Source organism: Emydura macquarii, unplaced genomic scaffold (assembly GCF_026122565.2).
Source record: "Emydura macquarii macquarii isolate MOO-44397 ecotype Brisbane River unplaced genomic scaffold, CSIRO-AGI_Emac_v2 contig_629, whole genome shotgun sequence".
NCBI lineage: Eukaryota > Metazoa > Chordata > Testudines > Chelidae > Emydura > Emydura macquarii.
Window position 1 is genome coordinate 9,294,158 of NW_027130766.1, and position 19,709 is coordinate 9,313,866.

General features: G+C 54.1%; 2 protein-coding genes across 3 annotated transcripts; one reads left to right on the plus strand and one right to left on the minus strand.

The window, feature by feature from the left end:
- Positions 1-5,138: 5,138 nt before the first annotated feature.
- On the plus strand, positions 5,139-12,331 carry MLX (MAX dimerization protein MLX). The gene is made up of 8 exons (XM_067541373.1): positions 5,139-5,231; positions 6,705-6,741; positions 7,086-7,175; positions 8,048-8,154; positions 8,440-8,539; positions 8,946-9,045; positions 9,582-9,783; positions 10,294-12,331. The coding sequence occupies exons 1-8, from the start codon at positions 5,166-5,168 to the stop codon at positions 10,348-10,350; spliced, it is 759 nt and encodes a 252-aa protein (XP_067397474.1). The 5' UTR covers positions 5,139-5,165; the 3' UTR covers positions 10,351-12,331.
- A 523-nt stretch (positions 12,332-12,854) lies between these two features.
- PSMC3IP (PSMC3 interacting protein) lies at positions 12,855-17,624 on the minus strand. 2 transcript variants are annotated; one of them, XM_067541371.1, is made up of 8 exons: positions 17,511-17,624; positions 17,106-17,212; positions 16,550-16,639; positions 15,752-15,863; positions 15,394-15,539; positions 14,512-14,565; positions 13,589-13,648; positions 12,855-13,407 (listed from the first exon to the last, which is right to left on the minus strand). In XM_067541371.1, the coding sequence occupies exons 1-8, from the start codon at positions 17,542-17,544 to the stop codon at positions 13,348-13,350; spliced, it is 663 nt and encodes a 220-aa protein (XP_067397472.1). In that variant the 5' UTR covers positions 17,545-17,624; the 3' UTR covers positions 12,855-13,347. The 2 variants fall into 2 exon arrangements, with proteins under 2 accessions (XP_067397472.1, XP_067397473.1); XM_067541372.1 differs by lacking the exon at positions 14,512-14,565.
- Positions 17,625-19,709: the final 2,085 nt, after the last annotated feature.

Genomic DNA, 19,709 nt, shown 5'->3' on the forward strand with positions numbered 1-19,709 from the left:
CAGGCCAAGATGCAAAAGGGGGAATTGGGGTCACGTGAGGTCACTGGGGTCATCTGAGGACACAGGCCCTGATGCAAAAGGGGGAATTGGGGTCACGTGAGGTCACTGGGGTCATCTGAGGACACAGGCCCTGATGCAAAAGGGGGAATTGGGGTCACCTCAGGTCACTGAGGTCATCTGAGGACACAGGCCAAGATGCAAAAGGGGAATTGGGGTCACGTGAGGTTACTGGGGTCATCTGAGGACACAGGCCCTGATGCAAAAGGGGGAATTGGGGTCACCTCAGGTCACTGGGGTCATCTGAGGACACAGGCCAAGATGCAAAAGGGGAATTGGGGTCACGTGAGGTTACTGGGGTCATCTGAGGACACAGGCCCTGATGCAAAAGGGGGACTTGGGGTCACGTGAGGTCACTGGGGTCATCTGAGGACACAGGCCCAGCTGCAGAAGGGGGAATTGGGGTCACGTGAGGTCACTGGGGGCATCTGAAGACACAGGCCCAGCTGCAGAAGGGGGAATTGGGGTCACGTGAGGTCACTGGGGTCATCTGAGGACACAGGCCAAGATGCAAAAGGGGGAATTGGGGTCACGTGAGGTCACTGGGGTCATCTGAGGACACAGGCCCTGATGCAAAAGGGGGATATGGGGTCACGTGAGGTCACTGCGGTCATCTGAGGACACAGGCCCTCATGCAAAAGGGGGAATTGGGGTCACCTCAGGTCACTGGGGTCATCTGAGGACACAGGCCCTGATGCAAAAGGGGGAATTGGGGTCACGTGAGGTCACTGGGGTCATCTGAGGACACAGGCCCTGATGCAAAAGGGGGAATTGGGGTCACGTGAGGTCACTGGGGTCATCTGAGGACACAGGCCAAGATGCAAAAGGGGAATTGGGGTCACGTGAGGTCACTGGGGTCATCTGAGGACACAGGCCCTGATGCAAAAGGGGGACTTGGGGTCACGTGAGGTCACTGGGGTCATCTGAGGACACAGGCCCAGATGCACAAGGGGACTGGGGGTCACGTGAGGTCACTGGGGTCATCTGAGGACACAGGCCCTGATGCAAAAGGGGGATTGGGGTCACGTGAGGTCACTGGGGTCATCTGAGGACACAGGCCCTGATGCAAAAGGGGGAATTGGGGTCACCTCAGGTCACTGGGGTCATCTGAGGACACAGGCCCTGATGCAAAAGGGGGAATTGGGGTCACGTGAGGTCACTGGGGTCATCTGAGGACACAGGCCCTGATGTCAGCAAGATGCAAAAGGGGGAATTGGGGTCACCTCAGGTCACTGGGGTCATCTGAGGACACAGGCCCTGATGCAAAAGGGGGAATTGGGGTCACGTGAGGTCACTGGGGTCATCTGAGGACACAGGCCCTGATGCAAAAGGGGGACTTGGGGTCACGTGAGGTCACTGGGGTCATCTGAGGACACAGGCCCTGATGCAAAAGGGGACGTGGGGTCACGTGAGGTCACTGGGGTCATCTCAGGACACAGGCCCTGATGCAAAAGGGGGACTTGGGGTCACGTGAGGTCACTGGGGTCATCTGAGGACACAGGCCCAGCTGCAGAAGGGGGACTTGGGGTCACGTGAGGTCACTGGGGTCATCTGAGGACACAGGCCCAGCTGCAGAAGGGGGAATTGGGGTCACCTCAGGTCACTGGGGTCATCTGAGGACACAGGCCAAGATGCAAAAGGGGAATTGGGGTCACGTGAGGTCACTGGGGTCATCTGAGGACACAGGCCCTGATGCAAGGTCACTGGGGTCATCTGAGGACACAGGCCAAGAAGGGGGAATTGGGGTCACGTGAGGTCACTGGGGTCATCTGAGGACACAGGCCCAGCTGCAGAAGGGGGAATTGGGGTCACGTGAGGTCACTGGGGTCATCTGAGGACACAGGCCCAGCTGCAGAAAGGGGAATTGGGGTCACGTGAGGTCACTGGGGTCATCTGAGGACACAGGCCAAGATGCAAAAGGGGGAATTGGGGTCACGTGAGGTCACTGGGGTCAGCTGAGGACACAGGCCCAGCTGCAAAAGGGGGAATTGGGGTCACGTGAGGTCACTGGGGTCATCTGAGGACACAGGCCCTCATGCAAAAGGGGGAATTGGGGTCACCTCAGGTCACTGGGGTCATCTGAGGACACAGGCCCTGATGCAAAAGGGGGAATTGGGGTCACGTGAGGTCACTGGGGGCATCTGAGGACACAGGCCCTGATGCAAAAGGGGGAATTGAGGTCACTGGGGTCATCTGAGGACACAGGCCAAGATGCAAAAGGGGAATTGGGGTCACGTGAGGTCACTGGGGTCATCTGAGGACACAGGCCCTGATGCAAAAGGGGGAATTGGGGTTACGTGAGGTCACTGGGGTCATCTGAGGACACAGGCCCTCATGCAAAAGGGGGAATTGGGGTCACGTGAGGTCACTGGGGTCATCTGAGGACACAGGCCCTGATGCAAAAGGGGGAATTGGGGTCACGTGAGGTCACTGGGGTCATCTGAGGACACAGGCCAAGATGCAAAAGGGGGAATTGGGGCCACGTGAGGTCACTGGGGTCATCTGAGGACAGGCCAAGATGCAAAAGGGGGAATTGGGGTCACGTGAGGTCACTGGGGTCATCTGAGGACACAGGCCCTCATGCAAAAGGGGGAATTGGGGTCATGTGAGGTCACTGGGGTCATCTGAGGACACAGGCCAAGATGCAAAAGGGGGAATTGGGGTCACGTGAGGTCACTGGGGTCATCTGAGGACACAGGCCCTGATGCAAAAGGGGAATTGTGGTCACGTGAGGTCACTGGGGTCATCTGAGGACAGGCCAAGATGCAAAAGGGGGAATTGGGGTCAAGTGAGGTCACTGGGGTCATCTGAGGACACAGGCCAAGATGCAAAAGGGGGAATTGGGGTCACATGAGGTCACTGGGGTCATCTGAGGACAGGCCAAGATGCAAAAGGGGGAATTGGGGTCACGTGAGGTCACTGGGGTCATCTGAGGACACAGGCGCTCATGCAAAAGGGGAAATTGGGGTCACGTGAGGTCACTGGGTTCATCTGAGGACACAGGCCCTCATGCAAAAGGGGAATTGAGGTCATCTCAGGTCACTGGGGTCATCTGAGGACACAGGCCCTGATGCAAAAGGGGGAATTGGGGTCACGTGAGGTCACTGGGGTCATCTGAGGACACAGGCCAAGATGCAAAAGGGGGAATTGGGGTCACGTGAGGTCACTGGGGTCATCTGAGGACACAGGCCCTGATGCAAAAGGGGGAATTGGGGTCACCTCAGGTCACTGGGGTCATCTGAGGACACAGGCCGTGATGCAAAAGGGGAATTGGGGTCACGTGAGGTCACTGGGGTCATCTGAGGACACAGGCCCTGATGCAAAAGGGGGACTTGGGGTCACGTGAGGTCACTGGGGTCATCTGAGGACACAGGCCCAGCTGCAGAAGGGGGACTTGGGGTCACGTGAGGTCACTGGGGTCATCTGAGGACACAGGCCCTGATGCAAAAGGGGGAATTGAGGTCACGTGAGGTCACTGGGGTCATCTGAGGACACAGGCCAAGATGCAAAAGGGGGAATTGGGGTCACGTGAGGTCACTGGGGTCATCTGAGGACACAGGCCAAGATGCAAAAGGGGGAATTGGGGTCAAGTGAGGTCACTGGGTTCATCTGAGGACACAGGCCCTCATGCAAAAGGGGAATTGAGGTCATCTCAGGTCACTGGGGTCATCTGAGGACACAGGCCCTGATGCAAAAGGGGGAATTGGGGTCACGTGAGGTCACTGGGGTCATCTGAGGACACAGGCCAAGATGCAAAAGGGGGAATTGGGGTCACGTGAGGTTACTGGGGTCATCTGAGGACACAGGCCCTGATGCAAAAGGGGGAATTGGGGTCACCTCAGGTCACTGGGGTCATCTGAGGACACAGGCCCTGATGCAAAAGGGGAATTGGGGTCACGTGAGGTCACTGGGGTCATCTGAGGACACAGGCCCTGATGCAAAAGGGGGACTTGGGGTCACGTGAGGTCACTGGGGTCATCTGAGGACACAGGCCCAGCTGCAGAAGGGGGACTTGGGGTCACGTGAGGTCACTGGGGTCATCTGAGGACACAGGCCCTGATGCAAAAGGGGGAATTGGGGTCACGTGAGGTCACTGGGGTCATCTGAGGACACAGGCCAAGATGCAAAAGGGGGAATTGGGGTCACGTGAGGTCACTGGGGTCATCTGAGGACACAGGCCAAGATGCAAAAGGGGGAATTGGGGTCAAGTGAGGTCACTGGGGTCATCTGAGGACACAGGCCAAGATGCAAAAGGGGGAATTGGGGTCACGTGAGGTCACTGGGGTCATCTGAGGACACAGGCCAAGATGCAAAAGGGGGAATTGGGGTCACGTGAGGTCACTGGGGTCATCTGAGGACACAGGCCAAGATGCAAAAGGGGGAATTGGGGTCACGTGAGGTCACTGGGGTCATCTGAGGACACAGGCCCTGATGCAAAAGGGGGAATTGGGGTCACCTCAGGTCACTGGGGTCATCTGAGGACACAGGCCAAGATGCGAAAGGGGAATTGGGGTCACGTGAGGTCACTGGGGTCATCTGAGGACACAGGCCCAGCTGCAGAAGCGGAATTGGGGTCACGTGAGGTTACTGGGGTCATCTGAGGACACAGGCCCAGCTGCAGAAGGGGAATTGGGGTCACGTGAGGTCACTGAGGGGGTAATGGGGTCATCTGAGGCCAGGGGGCAGACCCGGTGGAGGAATGGTGTGTCGCCGGTGGGGAGGGGGAGGTCACAGGCGATGACCCAGGGCAGGAATTGGGGTCAGCGGGGGTCACTGGGCGGGGAATGGGGGTCACTGGAGGTCACGGAGGGTGTCCCAGGAGCCTGGCGGGCCCTCCGCCCCGTGTCTCGCTATCCGTAGCTCTGACACGTCTAGGGGGCGGGGCCCCGCGTGCTCGGCGCGGAGCCCCGCGCTGGACTGGGCAGGATCCCCGGTGTCGCTGCGCCCCCTCGTGGCTGAGACGGGCCAGGGCGCTGGACTCACTGCGGCTCCCATCCGCCTCCGCGGCGGAACTACATCTCCCATCCGCCCCCGCGGCAGGCGTCTCCCGGATGTCCCTGTCCCCTCCCTCGTCGGGACGCTGTGATTGGCTGGTGCGAGGAGGTCATATGACCCGTGTCTGCGGGAAGATGGCGGAGCAGTCGAGCGCCTCGCCCGAGGACCCCTGGGGGAAGGTGAGCCCCGGCGGCGGGACGGCGGCCGGCGCGGGACAGACCGCGGGCCCCTCCCCTCGGGGGAGGGCGGCACCCCCCTCCGGTGCTTGGCCACGCCCCCGTTCGCCGGGCCCGCCCCCCACTCCCGGTGCGGGCGGGCGCAGGGGCCTGGTGGTGGGGGCCGGGCAGGCGGGTTGTGTGGTGTTCGTTTGTTGTGTTGTGTGGTGTGTGTGGTGGTGTTGTGTTGTGTTGTGTGTGTGGTGTTGTGTTCGGGTCGCGGGGCACGTGGGGGTTGTGCTCCCACCTCCCAGCTGCGGAGGCCGCAGATCGGAGGCGAAGCCGCTGGCGGGGCCGGACCGTCTCATCTTGGCTTTTCCTGTATCGAGACACCCCCCTCTACCACGGCAGCTTTAACCCCCCCCCGCCCTCCCCCGGGGACAGGACCCCTCCTGCAGCCGCCGGCCGCGCCCCATCTCTGCCCTGCTGGCCTGGGGCGGGGAGGAACTTGCCCCCGGTGCATTATTCCACAGCTCTGCATTTGCATCGCAGCAACGTCTTGGCTCCCCGCATCGGGCCAGGTTTGTAAAGACGTTTAGACGCCTCGGAGGGTTCCCACCTCCTCAGATCCGTGGAATCAGGCCCAGGCTCTTCTCTACGGCCCTCGCTGCCCCTCTGCTCTTCAGGCAGCTAAACACTTTTATAAATCTGGTCCTTGGCTCCTCCCTAGGGTCCTTACATAACTCTTGAAGGCGCAGGGACACTCTCTAACCATGCAGAGGAATACATGGCCCGATTTTCCAAAGCAGACGCACACTGAGGACAACAGGAGATGCTGCACAGACTTTGGGCACTTGTGGACACATAGCCACCACTTCCTCCCCTCTTTTTAAGTGTTAGTTATCTGAGTTTTAAGAGTGGATACAAGAAAAGGCAGCTGACCACGTAACTATGCTCCAGGGGTTCAGGAGCACAGAACATTTATATATATCCCTGGAGATGCCAAGCAGAAAACCTGTGTGTTCAACAGCCAAAAATCCCACTAAGCGTATAAACATGTTTATAGTTTTGGCTATGTGTCCACAAGTGTCCAAAGTCTGCGCAGGAACCAGGGTCACGTTTTCACAATTGCTCAACACCCAGCATCTCCTGTTGTCCTCAGTGTCCGTATGCTTCGGAAAATCGGGCCACACATTCCTAGAATAAAGTGTAGTAAAACTAACAAAATCAGTCCTCCAATCCTAGCTTTGTTAAACCAAACAACAAACCAGTGTTCCAGCCTGCAGGCAAGGGAATTGGGCAGTGTTGTTTTTCTGGAAAGTGGATGTGTTGTGTAGGGCTCCTGGGACCACCCAGGTTGTTTCCACTTGCTGTCACATGTTGCGCAAAAAACTAATGCCCTGAATAAGAAACTGCCTCATTGACTGGTTGATTTGTTTCTCTTTCCTCTCTTCCTTTTTTCTCACACTGTAATTCGCTCTTCCAATGCTGCACCAGGTGGATTCTGCATACAGCGACAGTGGCCTGGATCCCTGTAAGTAGCTTTGTGTCCTCGTCTCCCAAACGCTGTCAGGTCACATCTGACTAAGTGGGCCAGCAGGCACCATCTCTTGTCTTTTGCTCTGAGTTTATGCTGTTAGAAGGACAATCTGGGCAAAGGACGTTCGAGTTAGTTTGCTGAGGTTTAGTATGGGACCATGCATCGCACCTAGCTGCAGACTGACTGGGACTGCAACAGCTGCTAATCCCTGGAGCTGGCTGCCCTGTGACTTGCCTTGCAGAATTGATCCCTTCTCTGGGCCAGTTTGCAGTATCCCCGGAGGTTAGTGACACTTACTCACCACTTAAGGAAATATGCTCTGATCTTTTCTCTTTCAGCACTCTTCGTGGAAAGCACTAGGAAAGGAAGCATAGTCTCCCGCGCTAACAGCATTGGCTCCACCAGTGCCTCCTCTGTCCCCAATACAGGTATGGTCCCTTCTCTATGTTCCACCAGCTTCTCCAGCACTTCAGTTAACAGGGGCTTTTCTCGCTCTCTCACTTGTATTCCTGTTCAGTCTCCTTAGGTATCTGTTCTGTGTGAGACTGGGTCATGTGTGATTGCAAGAGCTTCCTTTACCCGCTGGAGCACAAGGCTTGCACTTGGGTAGGGAGGCTAGTGGGGAGCCAGGGAGGGGGTGTCTGCTTCCTGCAGGGCAGTTTGATGGGAGGCTCCTGGCCTTGGAGTACAGAGGAGAGCCGGATGAAAGGCTGAAGAAAATTCTTGGCTGAGATTTTCAGCTGCTGAGTGCTGATGGATACCCGCACTGAGATACCTTGAAGGCCCTGATTTCCAGGCAGGGCTAAGCACCCACCTTCAGAGAATCTGGCCTGTCTATGGAAGGGATCTCAGGTCAGACACCGCCGTCACTCTTGAAATCCCCAGGCTGGGCTCCAGAGCCATTTTAATGCAGTAGAGCCCTTCCAGTGAGGATCCTGCCTTGACAGGGGCTTGCGGGAGAAGCCGGGGGCCCAGCTGGTACTTGGTATCTTTGTTACTGCCATCCCCTGCAGTGCATTTCCCTAGCTGCTCACTCACGCCGTGAGGTGCTGCCAGCAGAGATGCCCTTGGACAGGTGGATCTTTACTGTGTTTGGGCCCCGTCCTTTTAGAAGAGCTGTTTAGAGCTCGTCTGTCCGATGGTGTCCCTGGCAAAGGTATCTAAACGATTCCCAGTCCGGACACTGCATGGTCTCGGTGTTGCTCCAGTAAGTGCAGAGAGCAGTTTTTGTCTCTGCTTGCTGGGCTGTGGGAGCTGCCACGTGCCCTCGGAGCTGATGGCGACCGTTCTGCTGCTGCAGATGATGAAGACAGCGATTATCGCCAGGAAACCTACAAAGAGTCGTACAAGGACCGGCGCAGACGTGCCCACACACAGGCCGAGCAGAAGAGACGAGATGCCATCAAGGTAACCTCAGAGCAGCTGGCAGGCTGTTCCCTTGCAGGAGAATTCAGGCAGCGCCTTCCTTTCACCTCAGACCCAGGGGGCCCAGGGTTCCATGGTACCAGCACCTTTGTGTTATTTATTTAGCTGTTAAATTCAGTGTCCCCAAAAGTTCAGGAGGCTGCAGGGGTTCAGATCAACCCGGGGGAGCTGTAGCTTTACACCTTGTTAAAGCGTCTACCCAGCCAGCTGCATCAGCCCGTGCTGTTTAATCGAAAACACCCTGCCACTTCTGCTCTGCCCCCACAGAAAGGCTATGACGACTTGCAGGCCATCGTCCCCACGTGCCAGGTGCAGGACTTCTCCATCGGCTCCCAGAAACTGAGCAAAGCCATCGTCCTGCAGAAAAGTGAGTCGGGGGGAGGGCAGTGATTTCTGTCATTCCTGTCAAACAGCTTCTGCCCTGGACGTCTTCACTCCACTGCTCACTGGCCACCCAGAACTGGACCCGCCCTCAGTTCATGGTGGTTCGAGGGGGAAAGTCCTCTGGGCTGTAAAGCCTCTCTGCAGACATTCCAAACTAAAACGGCAGGTGCCTTTTTCCAGGCCTCACTGAGCCGTCTGCCCCCTCCTGGCTCCTTCTGCAGGTTAACTGTGCTGGGCTCCTGGCCAGATTGGATGCCCACGACCTGCAGGGATGAAATCTAAGGCCATGCTTCAATCCTGCAGGGTCCTCAATGTCTGCTCCCTGCCCCCGCTGGGTGACAACACCGTCCCCCAGCATCCTAAGTCCTCGCTCTGCCTTTGCTTTGTAGCCATTGACTACATTCAGTTCCTGCACAAGGAGAAGAAGAAGCAAGAGGAGGAAGTTTCTACACTCCGGAAAGATGTCACAGCTTTGAAGATCATGAAAATGTAAGGCACAACTTCTTGTGCACACCCCGCCCCCTTGAGACCAGGGAGATGGACACCCCGGTTGTTGCAGGCACTGTTGTGTACTGAAGCGGTCACCCACGTTACTCAACTTTTTCTCCCCCTCTGCTCTGTGCAATTCCATCTTAGAGCTGGTTAGTCTCTGACTCTCTCGTCAAGCTGGACTGGACACAGGTACTAGTACAGTGCGAGGGGCATGGCTGAGCAAAGGGAGCTGTCCATAGGATGTGCTGACTCAGAACAATGAGCCCCCACCTGCCCCTGGTTCTCCTCTCCAACAGAGAAGGGAGGCCATGATTTCCCTGTATTTATTCCCCAAAAGGACCTGAAGCCCACAGCCCCCTACCTTAACCATACAGCCAGCTTTAGTGGTGCTTTATGGTCCGAACAAAGCCCTTCAGCAACCACTACAGCACATCCACGGGTCTTTCTCACACCTAAACCAGAACTTTGTAAAGCGAGGCCAGAGCTGGCTTCCCAGCCTGCCATTTTACCCAGGTTTCTTTGGTTTGTTTCAGAAACTATGAGCAGATTGTGAAAGCTCATCAGGATAATCCAAATGAGGGGAAAGACCAGGTCTCTGACCAAGTCAAGTTTAATGTTTTCCAAGGCATCATGGATTCACTGTTCCAGTCATTTAATGCCTCCATCTCAGTAGCAAGTTTTCAGGAACTTTCAGCATGTGTCTTCAGCTGGATTGAGGAGCATTGTAAACCACAGGTAAGGCCTAGGAGCTGCACACAGCACAACACGGAGCAAGCTCTTGCATGGGGCCAGATAGCTACCGTAGATACTGACAAATGCAAAGCAATGCACATTGGAGGGAGCTGTTTGAACTATTCCTACACCTTTCTGGGCTCTACATTAACTGTCGCCAGGGCCAGTTCAGCGCCCGGCAGCTGTCCAAGCAAATGTTAGGTGGTTTAAAGACCAGGATGGAGAATATTATAATTCCCTCCCCTCCGCCCCCCCACTAGTGCATGCAGTTCTAGTCACCCCATCTCAAAAAGGACATAGCACAAGCAGAAGGTAGAGACAGGTGAAGAGGACGAGTAGGGGCATGAAAAGCCTGGGGCTGTCTAGCAGGGACAGAAGAGGGATGTAAAATACCATCCATTACCCTGTCAGGAATTCCTTGGCCTGTTCCGCTCAGGAACCCGGAGAGGTGTTGCCAAGGGGAATAATTGTTTGTCCCGCAGAATGACTGATCCTCTTCCTTGTTCTCCTCAGACTCTGCGGGACATCGTGATCGGGGTTCTGCATCAGCTGAAGAATCAGCTCTACTGACTTCTCTCCCTGCCAGCGCCCCAGCAGCACGGGCCTGCATCCTTCCCCAGTGCTGCTGCGGGGCACAGCCCAGCAGGCAGGCATGGGGGAAACAGACTCCAGGAATGGCTGGGCTGTTTCCCTTCTGGCTGTTCTTAAAGCTTCTCTCTGAATTATTTATTATATTGACCAAAAACCAAAACTGGGCTGTACGCACATCTCCACAGCCCCTGTCAGTGTCTGTGTCACCAGAGGGGTGGGAGGGACTCAGTCACCAGAGAAGAGAATTTATATGTGGCTTAAATACAATCCTCCTAGTTGCCCTGAGGGAGGGAGAAGGGGCCTAGCCTGAGCCCCTGACTCTGCAATAGTGGCAGTCACTCAGCTGCTGGGAGGAATCTGCTTTGAAGTAGTCCGATTGTCTGTCCTGCTCCCCTGGGGGGACAGGGCCTGCAATCTAACTGCTGCCTGGTCATCTTAGCACTTCCTGCACCTCAACTCTACTGCCTGGGGGGCTGCATGCCCTACAAACCACAGAGCCTGGGCTTGAGCGGTTGAACAGGTAGAACACAGGCTGTTTGGTTTCCAGATAAGCACTCACTGACAGTGCAGCTACCAGGCACCTCCCTAGAGGACAATGCTGGGCTGTGAATGGAAGCAGAGAGGCACTGACTCTGTCCCAGCAATAGTTAGGGAGACCTCTGCCCCCAGAGCCAGTTGCAACAGTAGGATTAAAGAGTTTTGGCTGGGCTATAAACCCTCCTGTAGCAGGCAACAAGCTGACCTCTGTGAAAAGGGTTAAGGATGAAGCTTCCTTTGGGACAGGTTCCCCCTCACTGCAAGCTTGCCTGCACCATCCTCTGAAGCAGCTGGTTCTAGTCACTGTTGGGATGGGGTCTGGAACAGCAATTCCAGTGCTCCTCAATCCTGATTGGCTAGTTCTGCCTAGGGATGAAGGCTGCTTGTTTTACTGGTGCCAAATGACTTTCAGGAAGGCCATGCAAAGCGAGTCGGGTGGGTTGGCCCATCACTGCCACACGGAGATGCGCTTAATCCCAGCCAGTGATGAAGGGATTCTCTCCCTTGCATAGCTGAGGATGGCCTCGGCCTCTGTTTGAATCAGTTGCTGACTTGGCCTTTTCTACTCTCGCCATGATTCTAAAAAATTAACAGCGATGCAGCTTTCTTCACCGGCTTCTCCAGCTTTCTCGGCAAAGAGGCCGATCTCTATCTGGCATTATATTACGTGGCACTTTTTGATGGAGTCACACTGTGTGGGAGAGTGTAGCACAGTACTGCTGTGAATTCTGAGTAGACATCTGCTCTGTTTAGGGCTCTAGTTTATATATAATAAAGCCTTGATTTTTGTAACATATTGAAAAAAAAATCACACTGATGTGTTATCAATTTATGTTTTGTAGACAGCTGCTTGTCTGGGACAATTTAAACCAGTTACACATGGTTTCTTTCAGTATAGCCCCCCAGGTCTGTTCACAGCAGATGATTAAGAGGGAGACGGCAGCTGTCTGCTAAAGCAGCAATGGCTTTTTACTACTCAGACAAGGCGACACTATTGGAATTACCCAATCAAAGTGACTCCCTTATAACAATATTTGTTGATTTTTAATTACCTTCCTACCACGCCTCTAAAAATCCAATGTTAGTGGCTATTCTGCATCTCCTTCAGTTTGGGTAAGGTTGTTTCTCAGTGTGGCTGTTTGCCTTTCAAACACTAAAGCAGGGGCCTCATGTTTAAACAAACGGCTGTTTCCATGTAATCAAGGAAACGTTCCTATTGGTCGTGGCTTTTATAAAATGAAGCACTTCTACAAAGCCTGCACTGAGTGTCCCCATCAGTTCACATGCAATGTACTGCCCCTCGAAAGTCCAAGAGTTTGTTTGCTAGGACACAACTAACTGTTGAAGTGAATTACACACAACAGGGGAAGCTACCGATACAGCCATACTCACGCTCAGACACGTAACTCTTGTAAGATGTTGCTTTGCTGTAAGGAAAGTATCCTCTTTGCAGAAGCAATAGCCTGTGCTCTTTACTAATAAGTGGCATGTGTATTTCTCAAAGGACTTTGGTTTTTACAGACCTCACTCAGGTGGAAATGATATTTTTCTATCATGAAAAGTAATTATAATAAATTTTTGCTAAGCATTTTAAGGATTTTCACTTCCAGTTTCTTTATTTCTACACAATCACTGGGTTTGCTATCAGAGCTGATGAGGCAAGAGCCAATTTTTCAGAAGTGACTAGTGATTTTTGGGTGCCCAACGTGACCCCTCAGCCAATATTATAGCAGCTGTATTGGAACAGCCCTTGCCCCCCACTCATCTCCCACTATTGGGGAGCCTGACTCAGACTGGTCTGAAAGCCACAGTTAAACCAGATGAAAATATACACAGCCTCCCTTTTGTGTAAGCAAAGCGGCCGGGGCTCCAGAGAGCAGTTGGGAGGCCAGTCTTGCTACTGTTAGGACATGCAGGGTGAGGAATAATTACGGAAGAAGCAGGGCTAAGATGAGGACACGGTGTTTAATGAATCACACTCCTGTATACAGCATTACGGCATGGTAGATGCTGTGGGAAGCGTCCCCACCTTCTCTATTAAATACACGGAGATGCCAGTACAACCCTACAAAGTTAACAAATAACTAGTTTCTTTCCCCTCTCCTAGACACTCCTTTCCTCCCTTTGCTAGAACAAACTCACCTACTTGCTGGCAATCCACCACACCACAGGCCAGTGGAGAGGCACCATCCCAACCACCCATTGCAACAAAGGGTAATAAAAATGTGACTCCACTGCAAATGAGAACACAGTAGGGCCCGGAGCTGCCTCCATCCCTCCAGCCACCCTCCTGACTGCGAAGCATTTTAAACCATAAACATACATAAAAGACGCAGGACAAAACCAAGCCCTACAAACTGTGCATGTTTCAGGAGCGGCTTCTGTCGGGTTCCACACTGGCCAATTCTCCCCCCTGGAGCAGCAGCTCCTGTCAGCCACTCAGACGGCCACCGGTAACGTGACATTGTAATCCTCATCCGTCTCGATCCCAACTTCCTCCTGCACAGGAACAACACAGCCTCTTTAGCAGAAGCACAAAGGACAGCTAGGCTGAGCAGCACGGGGAGAATTCAGAAACGGCCCCCAGCCAGCACTGGGCCTTGCTGAGGGGTATATAACCTGCAGCAGAATACCTGGGGATTAGTGTCACTCAAGGGCAGGTGGATATGGTCATACTTACAAAGAACTGTTTCTTGCTTTTGGGATAGCCCTCCAGAATTGCATCAAGTAGCTCAGTCGCCTGGTAAGACAAAATAAATCGGAAGAACCACCAGCTTAGTGGGACAAGCCTTAAATACAAGACTTAGCAAAGGCCAAAGTCTTAGCCTCCAGGGGCACAAAGCACTGAGGCTTCCTAAGGCACACGCCTGCATTGCACATCCCCAACAGAGACCACTGCCCAGGCTTGGAAGTCAGGTCTCCTCCCAGTTAGCCATTACACACTAACAAGCAGCGAATGGGCCCATAAATGAACGGTTACCAGACAGCTAAGGGACTCCTTTCACTCCACCGATTTCAGGCTCTAAGGGATGACAATCTGTTTTGCTGCAGTCACCCAGTGGGCCATTTAAAGTGGCCGTTTGGCATCACCATTAGACTGCAAAGCTAAAGCCCCCCAAACAAGTTGACTCTGGCAAGTGGCAGAGAGGATGGTTTGAGAGCTTGTCTTGTGGCATCCATCGATTCACTGGAGCCAACACTTGTACTGAAAGGACCACAGTTGCTGGAAAGCAGAACCCAAGCAGAGCTCTCCCTGCCAGGATGGCAGTTCTCCCAGCACTAGAAACTATGGGATGGAAGCTAGAGAACAGCAGCATTAGAGTGGGCGAAGTGGCACTGTGGTTCTCCTCCTGGGATGACACCAGAAGGGCCCAGCATCACCACTTCAAGACTAGCGTAGGCGGAGTGTGCTGCAGAGATTCATACATCACTTTGGTGCTTGGTTAGCTTGGCTGATCAGCTAGCACAGAATCCAGGGCTACCCCACAAATGATGAAGCAACTCGCATTTTCCCTCCCAAATGAAACACCAATCACCTCTTGGGTATCATTACAATCACTCAATGGTGCCCATCTACCCAGTATTCATAATAAAGGTCACTACCATTCTCTTCCTCCTTCTCCATTCTTTACAGTACAGCTTTTTCTCATTGTAAACCTGCAACCAACAAGACTGAGTGAGTAACGTTAAACTCAACAGCTCCCTCAAAAAGGCCTAGTATGCACTAAGGAACTCCTGCCAGGAGGGGAGGCCCGGGTAGAGCAAAATATTTATTTAATGTTCAGGACCATCACACCATGCAGGCAACAGTCTGATAAACAAGCTGTTTGGAAGTGGGTCGCCTTTTAAAATGGATTGCCAGAGGCAAAAACGTTGAATTTCTGTATTCTTAAAATACCTTCATGACAGTCCAAAGCCAAGGGGTGCAGGGAAGAGGTACTGTGGAACCTGCTTAGGAAATGGCCTTACAGCCACCTCCTCTAGATACACACAATTTAAGGACACACATCACAAAAGCGCTGCAGAGAACATAGGGAGCAAGACATTTGCAACATCAGTCTCTGGGATTGTCTCCACCATGCTGGAGTCAGCCAGACTTAAAGCTGAACAGCGTTTGAGCATGCCTGGTATGCAATGCCCAGGTAGTGTTGTCAGACTTCAGTGAGGAGCCACTAAGGCACAGCCATAGCCTACAAACAGGAACATTTGGAATTAAGAAGAGGACAGTTTGTGTTGGAGTTTCAAACCTCTCCCACAATCACTTCTTCAGTGTTTGATGTCAAATTGAAATCCTCTCAGGTGCCTTTCACCCTTACATTCAGACACACTACCTGGCTTACAGAAATGGAAGCCATGTCCAGGAGGGACAAGCTATTCCCTGTCTGCATTGAAGGATAATTTATTCAGCATTTTGTTAAGACAAGTAGTGTTGAGCTGGGCTCTCTGGTGCTGTGTTCAGTGTCACAGCCCCTTCCAGCTCTTTACCTTCTCTTTCTCTTCAGGAGTCACATGGTTGGCTGCAGATTTAATTCGCTCCAGTTTCTCTGTGTAACTGGCACAATCTTTTTTTAACTCTTCAATCTCTTTAATCATCTCTGGGGTGGTCATTGAGCCATTCAGATCCTTCAGTTCTGGAATGGAATCACTAGTTACCCAGGACTGTCAACAGCTAAAGCCCAATAGCTAGCATTAACGTCTGCACGATGCCACGCTCCATGCTGGTGCCACCCTACGCGGCCCAAAACACACGCTCCATGCTGGTGCCACCCTACGCAGCTCCATTCTGGGTCAGCTTCAGAGCTAATCTACTTGGAAATAAGCCTGGAGGTAGAATCAAACACACCTGATTCCATATGGCGGCAACTCTGTTGAAGGATTTGTACTTTTGAAGAAAGCTCTGAGATTTCATTGTCCAAGGCTTTAAGTTCAGAGTCACTCACTGTGGGAAACTGATCCTGACAGATAAGAAAGATGACACATTATGAGTTATAGAACATCTATGTTCCCTGTCCAGTCACTACCACCCATTCTTGACAGAGATCTTAGAAATGTTTGTTCCCATGACAACCTACTGCAGCTATCTCGAGCTCAGTCATACACTGTGTGCTCCTAAATTTATAATATCCTTTCGCTATGAGGGGACAGGCTTTTTGCACACCAGAGGAGTTCACTGCCACATGGAAGAGGGCTGATAAATAGGCTTCCATGGCATAGCTTTAGTAACTATTGAATTATAGTCTAAATTGGTGACATTGCCTAGGATGTTACAGAACAGCAATTTTACCTTTGTGAACAGTGGAGTGTTGGGTTACTTTAAACAAATAATCCAGAGTAAAAGGAAGAACCAAAACATTTGAATGGAAGAAATGCAAACCAGCACGTGTTGCTTTCAAGTGTGAAGAAAGCTGCACGTGCCCAGATGTAAACATCAGAGTGCATTTTGTGCTGAACCACTATACAAGTAAAAGCTTCTTGGCAGTGTCTCCTCTGTGCCTGTTGCAGCACGAAGCGTGCTAGCAGCACAGTGACACTCTGAGGGGAAAGCCTGGCCTCACCAAAAGGCTTGACTTGGGGTTGGTCTGTTTAGCTTTTCACTGAACACGGTTTTGTTTCCTAGGAAAGTTGAACAGATCCGTCTCACCTGGTCTGGAAAGTATATTTTTTGTTTTCCATACACCTTCTCTCTTATCTTCCCTTGCTGAGCCAGCTGCTCCAGTGCTTTCACCACAGCCTGATGCAAAGAGGAGGAGTCCATATGAGAACTGGACAGAACACCAGAAAGCTACCCTGGGGACCAGGCTAGGCAGGGGAGAGATGAACTAGACCGGCCTTCAGGGATGCGTACGTTGGCACAGGTGCAGACGTGGTATCTGCCCAGCCAGCCATCCGTGCATCTATCCCAGGGGCCCCGCCACCACCTATTGCCTGCCTGTGACCTGGGCTAGCGGAGCGAGGCTCTGGGGGTTCTGGCTCTGCGACAGGACAGGACAGGACAGTCCCTGGGGGAGGGAGGCAGCGGCCTGGCAGGGTCACTAACACGCTCCCCACCGGCGTCTGGCTCACGTGGAAGGCTCCAACCTGCCTCGGGGCTGCAGAGGCATCGCTCGGAGCAGCCACAGCGCGGGGCGGGGAGCCGGGCCGGGGAGCCGCTGGGCCGGGTGCACCCGAGCAGGCTCCTGGCGCTGCCCGCCTCTCACCGTCTTGCCCAGCCCGTGCTCCCGCTGCAGGTTCCCGAAGGCGTCCTGGGCGCTGTGCGGCCGGTTCTGGTCCTGGAGGTAGCGGAGCAGGATCGCGGCGGCTCCTCCTGCGGGGAGAGACGCGGGCAAGCGGCTCAGCGCCGGGGCCGGGCCACAGCGGGGGTGAGGAGAGCGGCGGGGCGGGGCGGCCTGGCGGCAGGAGAGACGGGCTGGCAGCGGGGGCCGCGCGCGGAAGGACGGCCCGGGGGGGGGGGGGGGGGGCAGGCGGAGCGGAGAAGGGGGCCGGCTGCTCAGCGGGGGGCGCCTCAGAGGGGCCCCGGCCCGGGGGCGATGTGGGCGGCAGGGGGGGCTGGCGGAGTGGGGGGTGGGGGGCGGAGCCAGCCCGGGGGGGGAGGGGCTGCTCACCTGTCGCCGCGGGGCTCTCCCTGGCCTTGCTCATCCTCGCGGTCTCTGCGCGGGGCCCGTAGCGCTGGAGAGGACGGCGGAGGCGGAAGCGGAAGCAACGCAGCCTCCGCAGCTGGTGCCATGGTTACCGTCCGCATTTCCGGCGCACGGCCGCCACTTCCACCAATCCGGGCGGGGGCGGGGCCGAGGCGCCGGCAGCGTGACAGGAGAGCTGGGACCTGATTGGCTAGCGCCGGCCGCGCCTGCGTCGTGACCCTCCCTGACCTCGCCTCGCCCCCCCCCAGCCCGAGAGAGGCAGCGCGGCCTCCAGGGCACCGCCCCCCGTCTTTACCCCCCCCCCCCGGCACCGCCTTTACCCCCCCGGGCACCGCCCCTCCCCCGCTGCAGGGGACTCGCTGCACTGAGGGGCTGTTCACGTCACCCCCGCCCCGCCGGCAGACGGACGGACAGACGAGGTTCGTCTTATCACCATTGCACGGAGCTCACTTGGCGGCGCCGTGGAGAGACCGTCCCCGCTCCCCGGCACGCGGCAGGCTGCTGCACACGCAGGCGGATCTGCCCCCGCCCCCCGCCCAGGACAGCGCCGCACACCGACCTGCCCCCGCCTGTGCCCCTAGCACCCAGTGACTGGCCGCCCCCGGCCTTCCCGGGCTGGTGGGGCAGAGGCGGCGGGGAGGCAGCCTAGGTCCGACACCGCTGTGAGGTAAAGGCCGAGATGCTACACCGTGAACTCCAGAGCTGGTGCAGCTGCGGCTGGCACGAATCTCCCAGGGCCGAGGCCGGTCTACAGGAAGTGTCAGCTGAGCAAATGTACCTGGTTTCACACCTCACTAAAGACCTTGGAACTGCCCGACAGCCGTTAATGTCAGCAATCCCCCCTTTCCTTGTTCACACAACCAGGGCGAGGCATGTTCTGCTCCCAGGAGGGGCTACGAACCTGGTTTGTCATGAAGGAGAGTTACATATTTACACCATAGCACAGAGGTCCCTGCATTTTAACCACATACGAGAAGAAAAAGCAACCTGTCTAAACATAACTCATTAAAGGGGGGCCTGGAGACCAGGCAGAGCATGTGTTAAATGGTACTACAGGCGACTAGGCCCAGCTCCAAAAGAAAGTGAACACAGATGCAATTCACAAACATTTACTGCTGCAGAGGATTCTGCATTTCTATCTTTAATAAGAAACAGCAACTTAATAGAATTGGGGGGAGGTATAAAAAGACTGGCCAGCACAGGAGTATTCCAAATAATTGTACTTCAGCAACCCCAAAACCACTAGTGCCAGAGCTGAGAATAGACATCCTCTTTGTTACAGTGTGTGGGCTCTTCCTGTCGGCACTGCAGCAATGTAAGCACTGTGACCTAGAACTGCTTACCGCTCATCCATAGTCACATCCTTTGGGGTGTTTTGCTACAAGAGTCATTTTCCTCAGCAGAGAATACAAAAAAAGACTCCCTAAGTCTCCAGAAGGTGTTGGTTTTTATCTGGCTCTACAAGAGACAAGACAGGGAGACTGCCACTAGTAATGACACAAAATATCCTGGGACCAACACCACTACAGCAATACTGTGTACTAGTAAAGACATGCATTTCTAAAAATTCTTGAGTTAAGTGGAGTACGGCATTCTTCAGCTTTAAAAGCCACAATGGTGACTACACAATGGACAAGGAGTGCTGTAATGAACATGGAAGTGAGGAGCCAAAAATTCACAGCACTGTGTTGTGAAGCTTCATTTTGGAGCCCACACTGGCAAAAGCAGGGGGAATAGTCTGGGGAAACCTACACTGCTCATCATGGATTGGTTTATTCTCTTTTCCTTGAGAGCCCCCATAAGAGGTAAGTAACTTCTTTTATGAATAGGAACAATGAAGTATAGAGAAGCAAAAAGTTACTTGCCCAGTGGCAGAGATGGCAATCCGTAGGAGATCCATGCTCAGAACACCAGTGTCCTAGCTCTGGTCATAGCACAACTCCCCCTCATCAGGCACAGCCTTTTTGGGGGGGTTGGGGTCAAAGGGATGGCTGAAGAAATGAGTGTGTGATACAGGAAGTGTTATGCCAGTGCTTCAGTGAATACACCGGGTATTCAGAGACTCTTAAATCCAGAGTAGATGCTTTTGAAAATAGATCATTAGCACTAAGCATCATTTTTGCAGTTCTAGTTTTGATTATGCTGATTGCTTGCAAATAGATG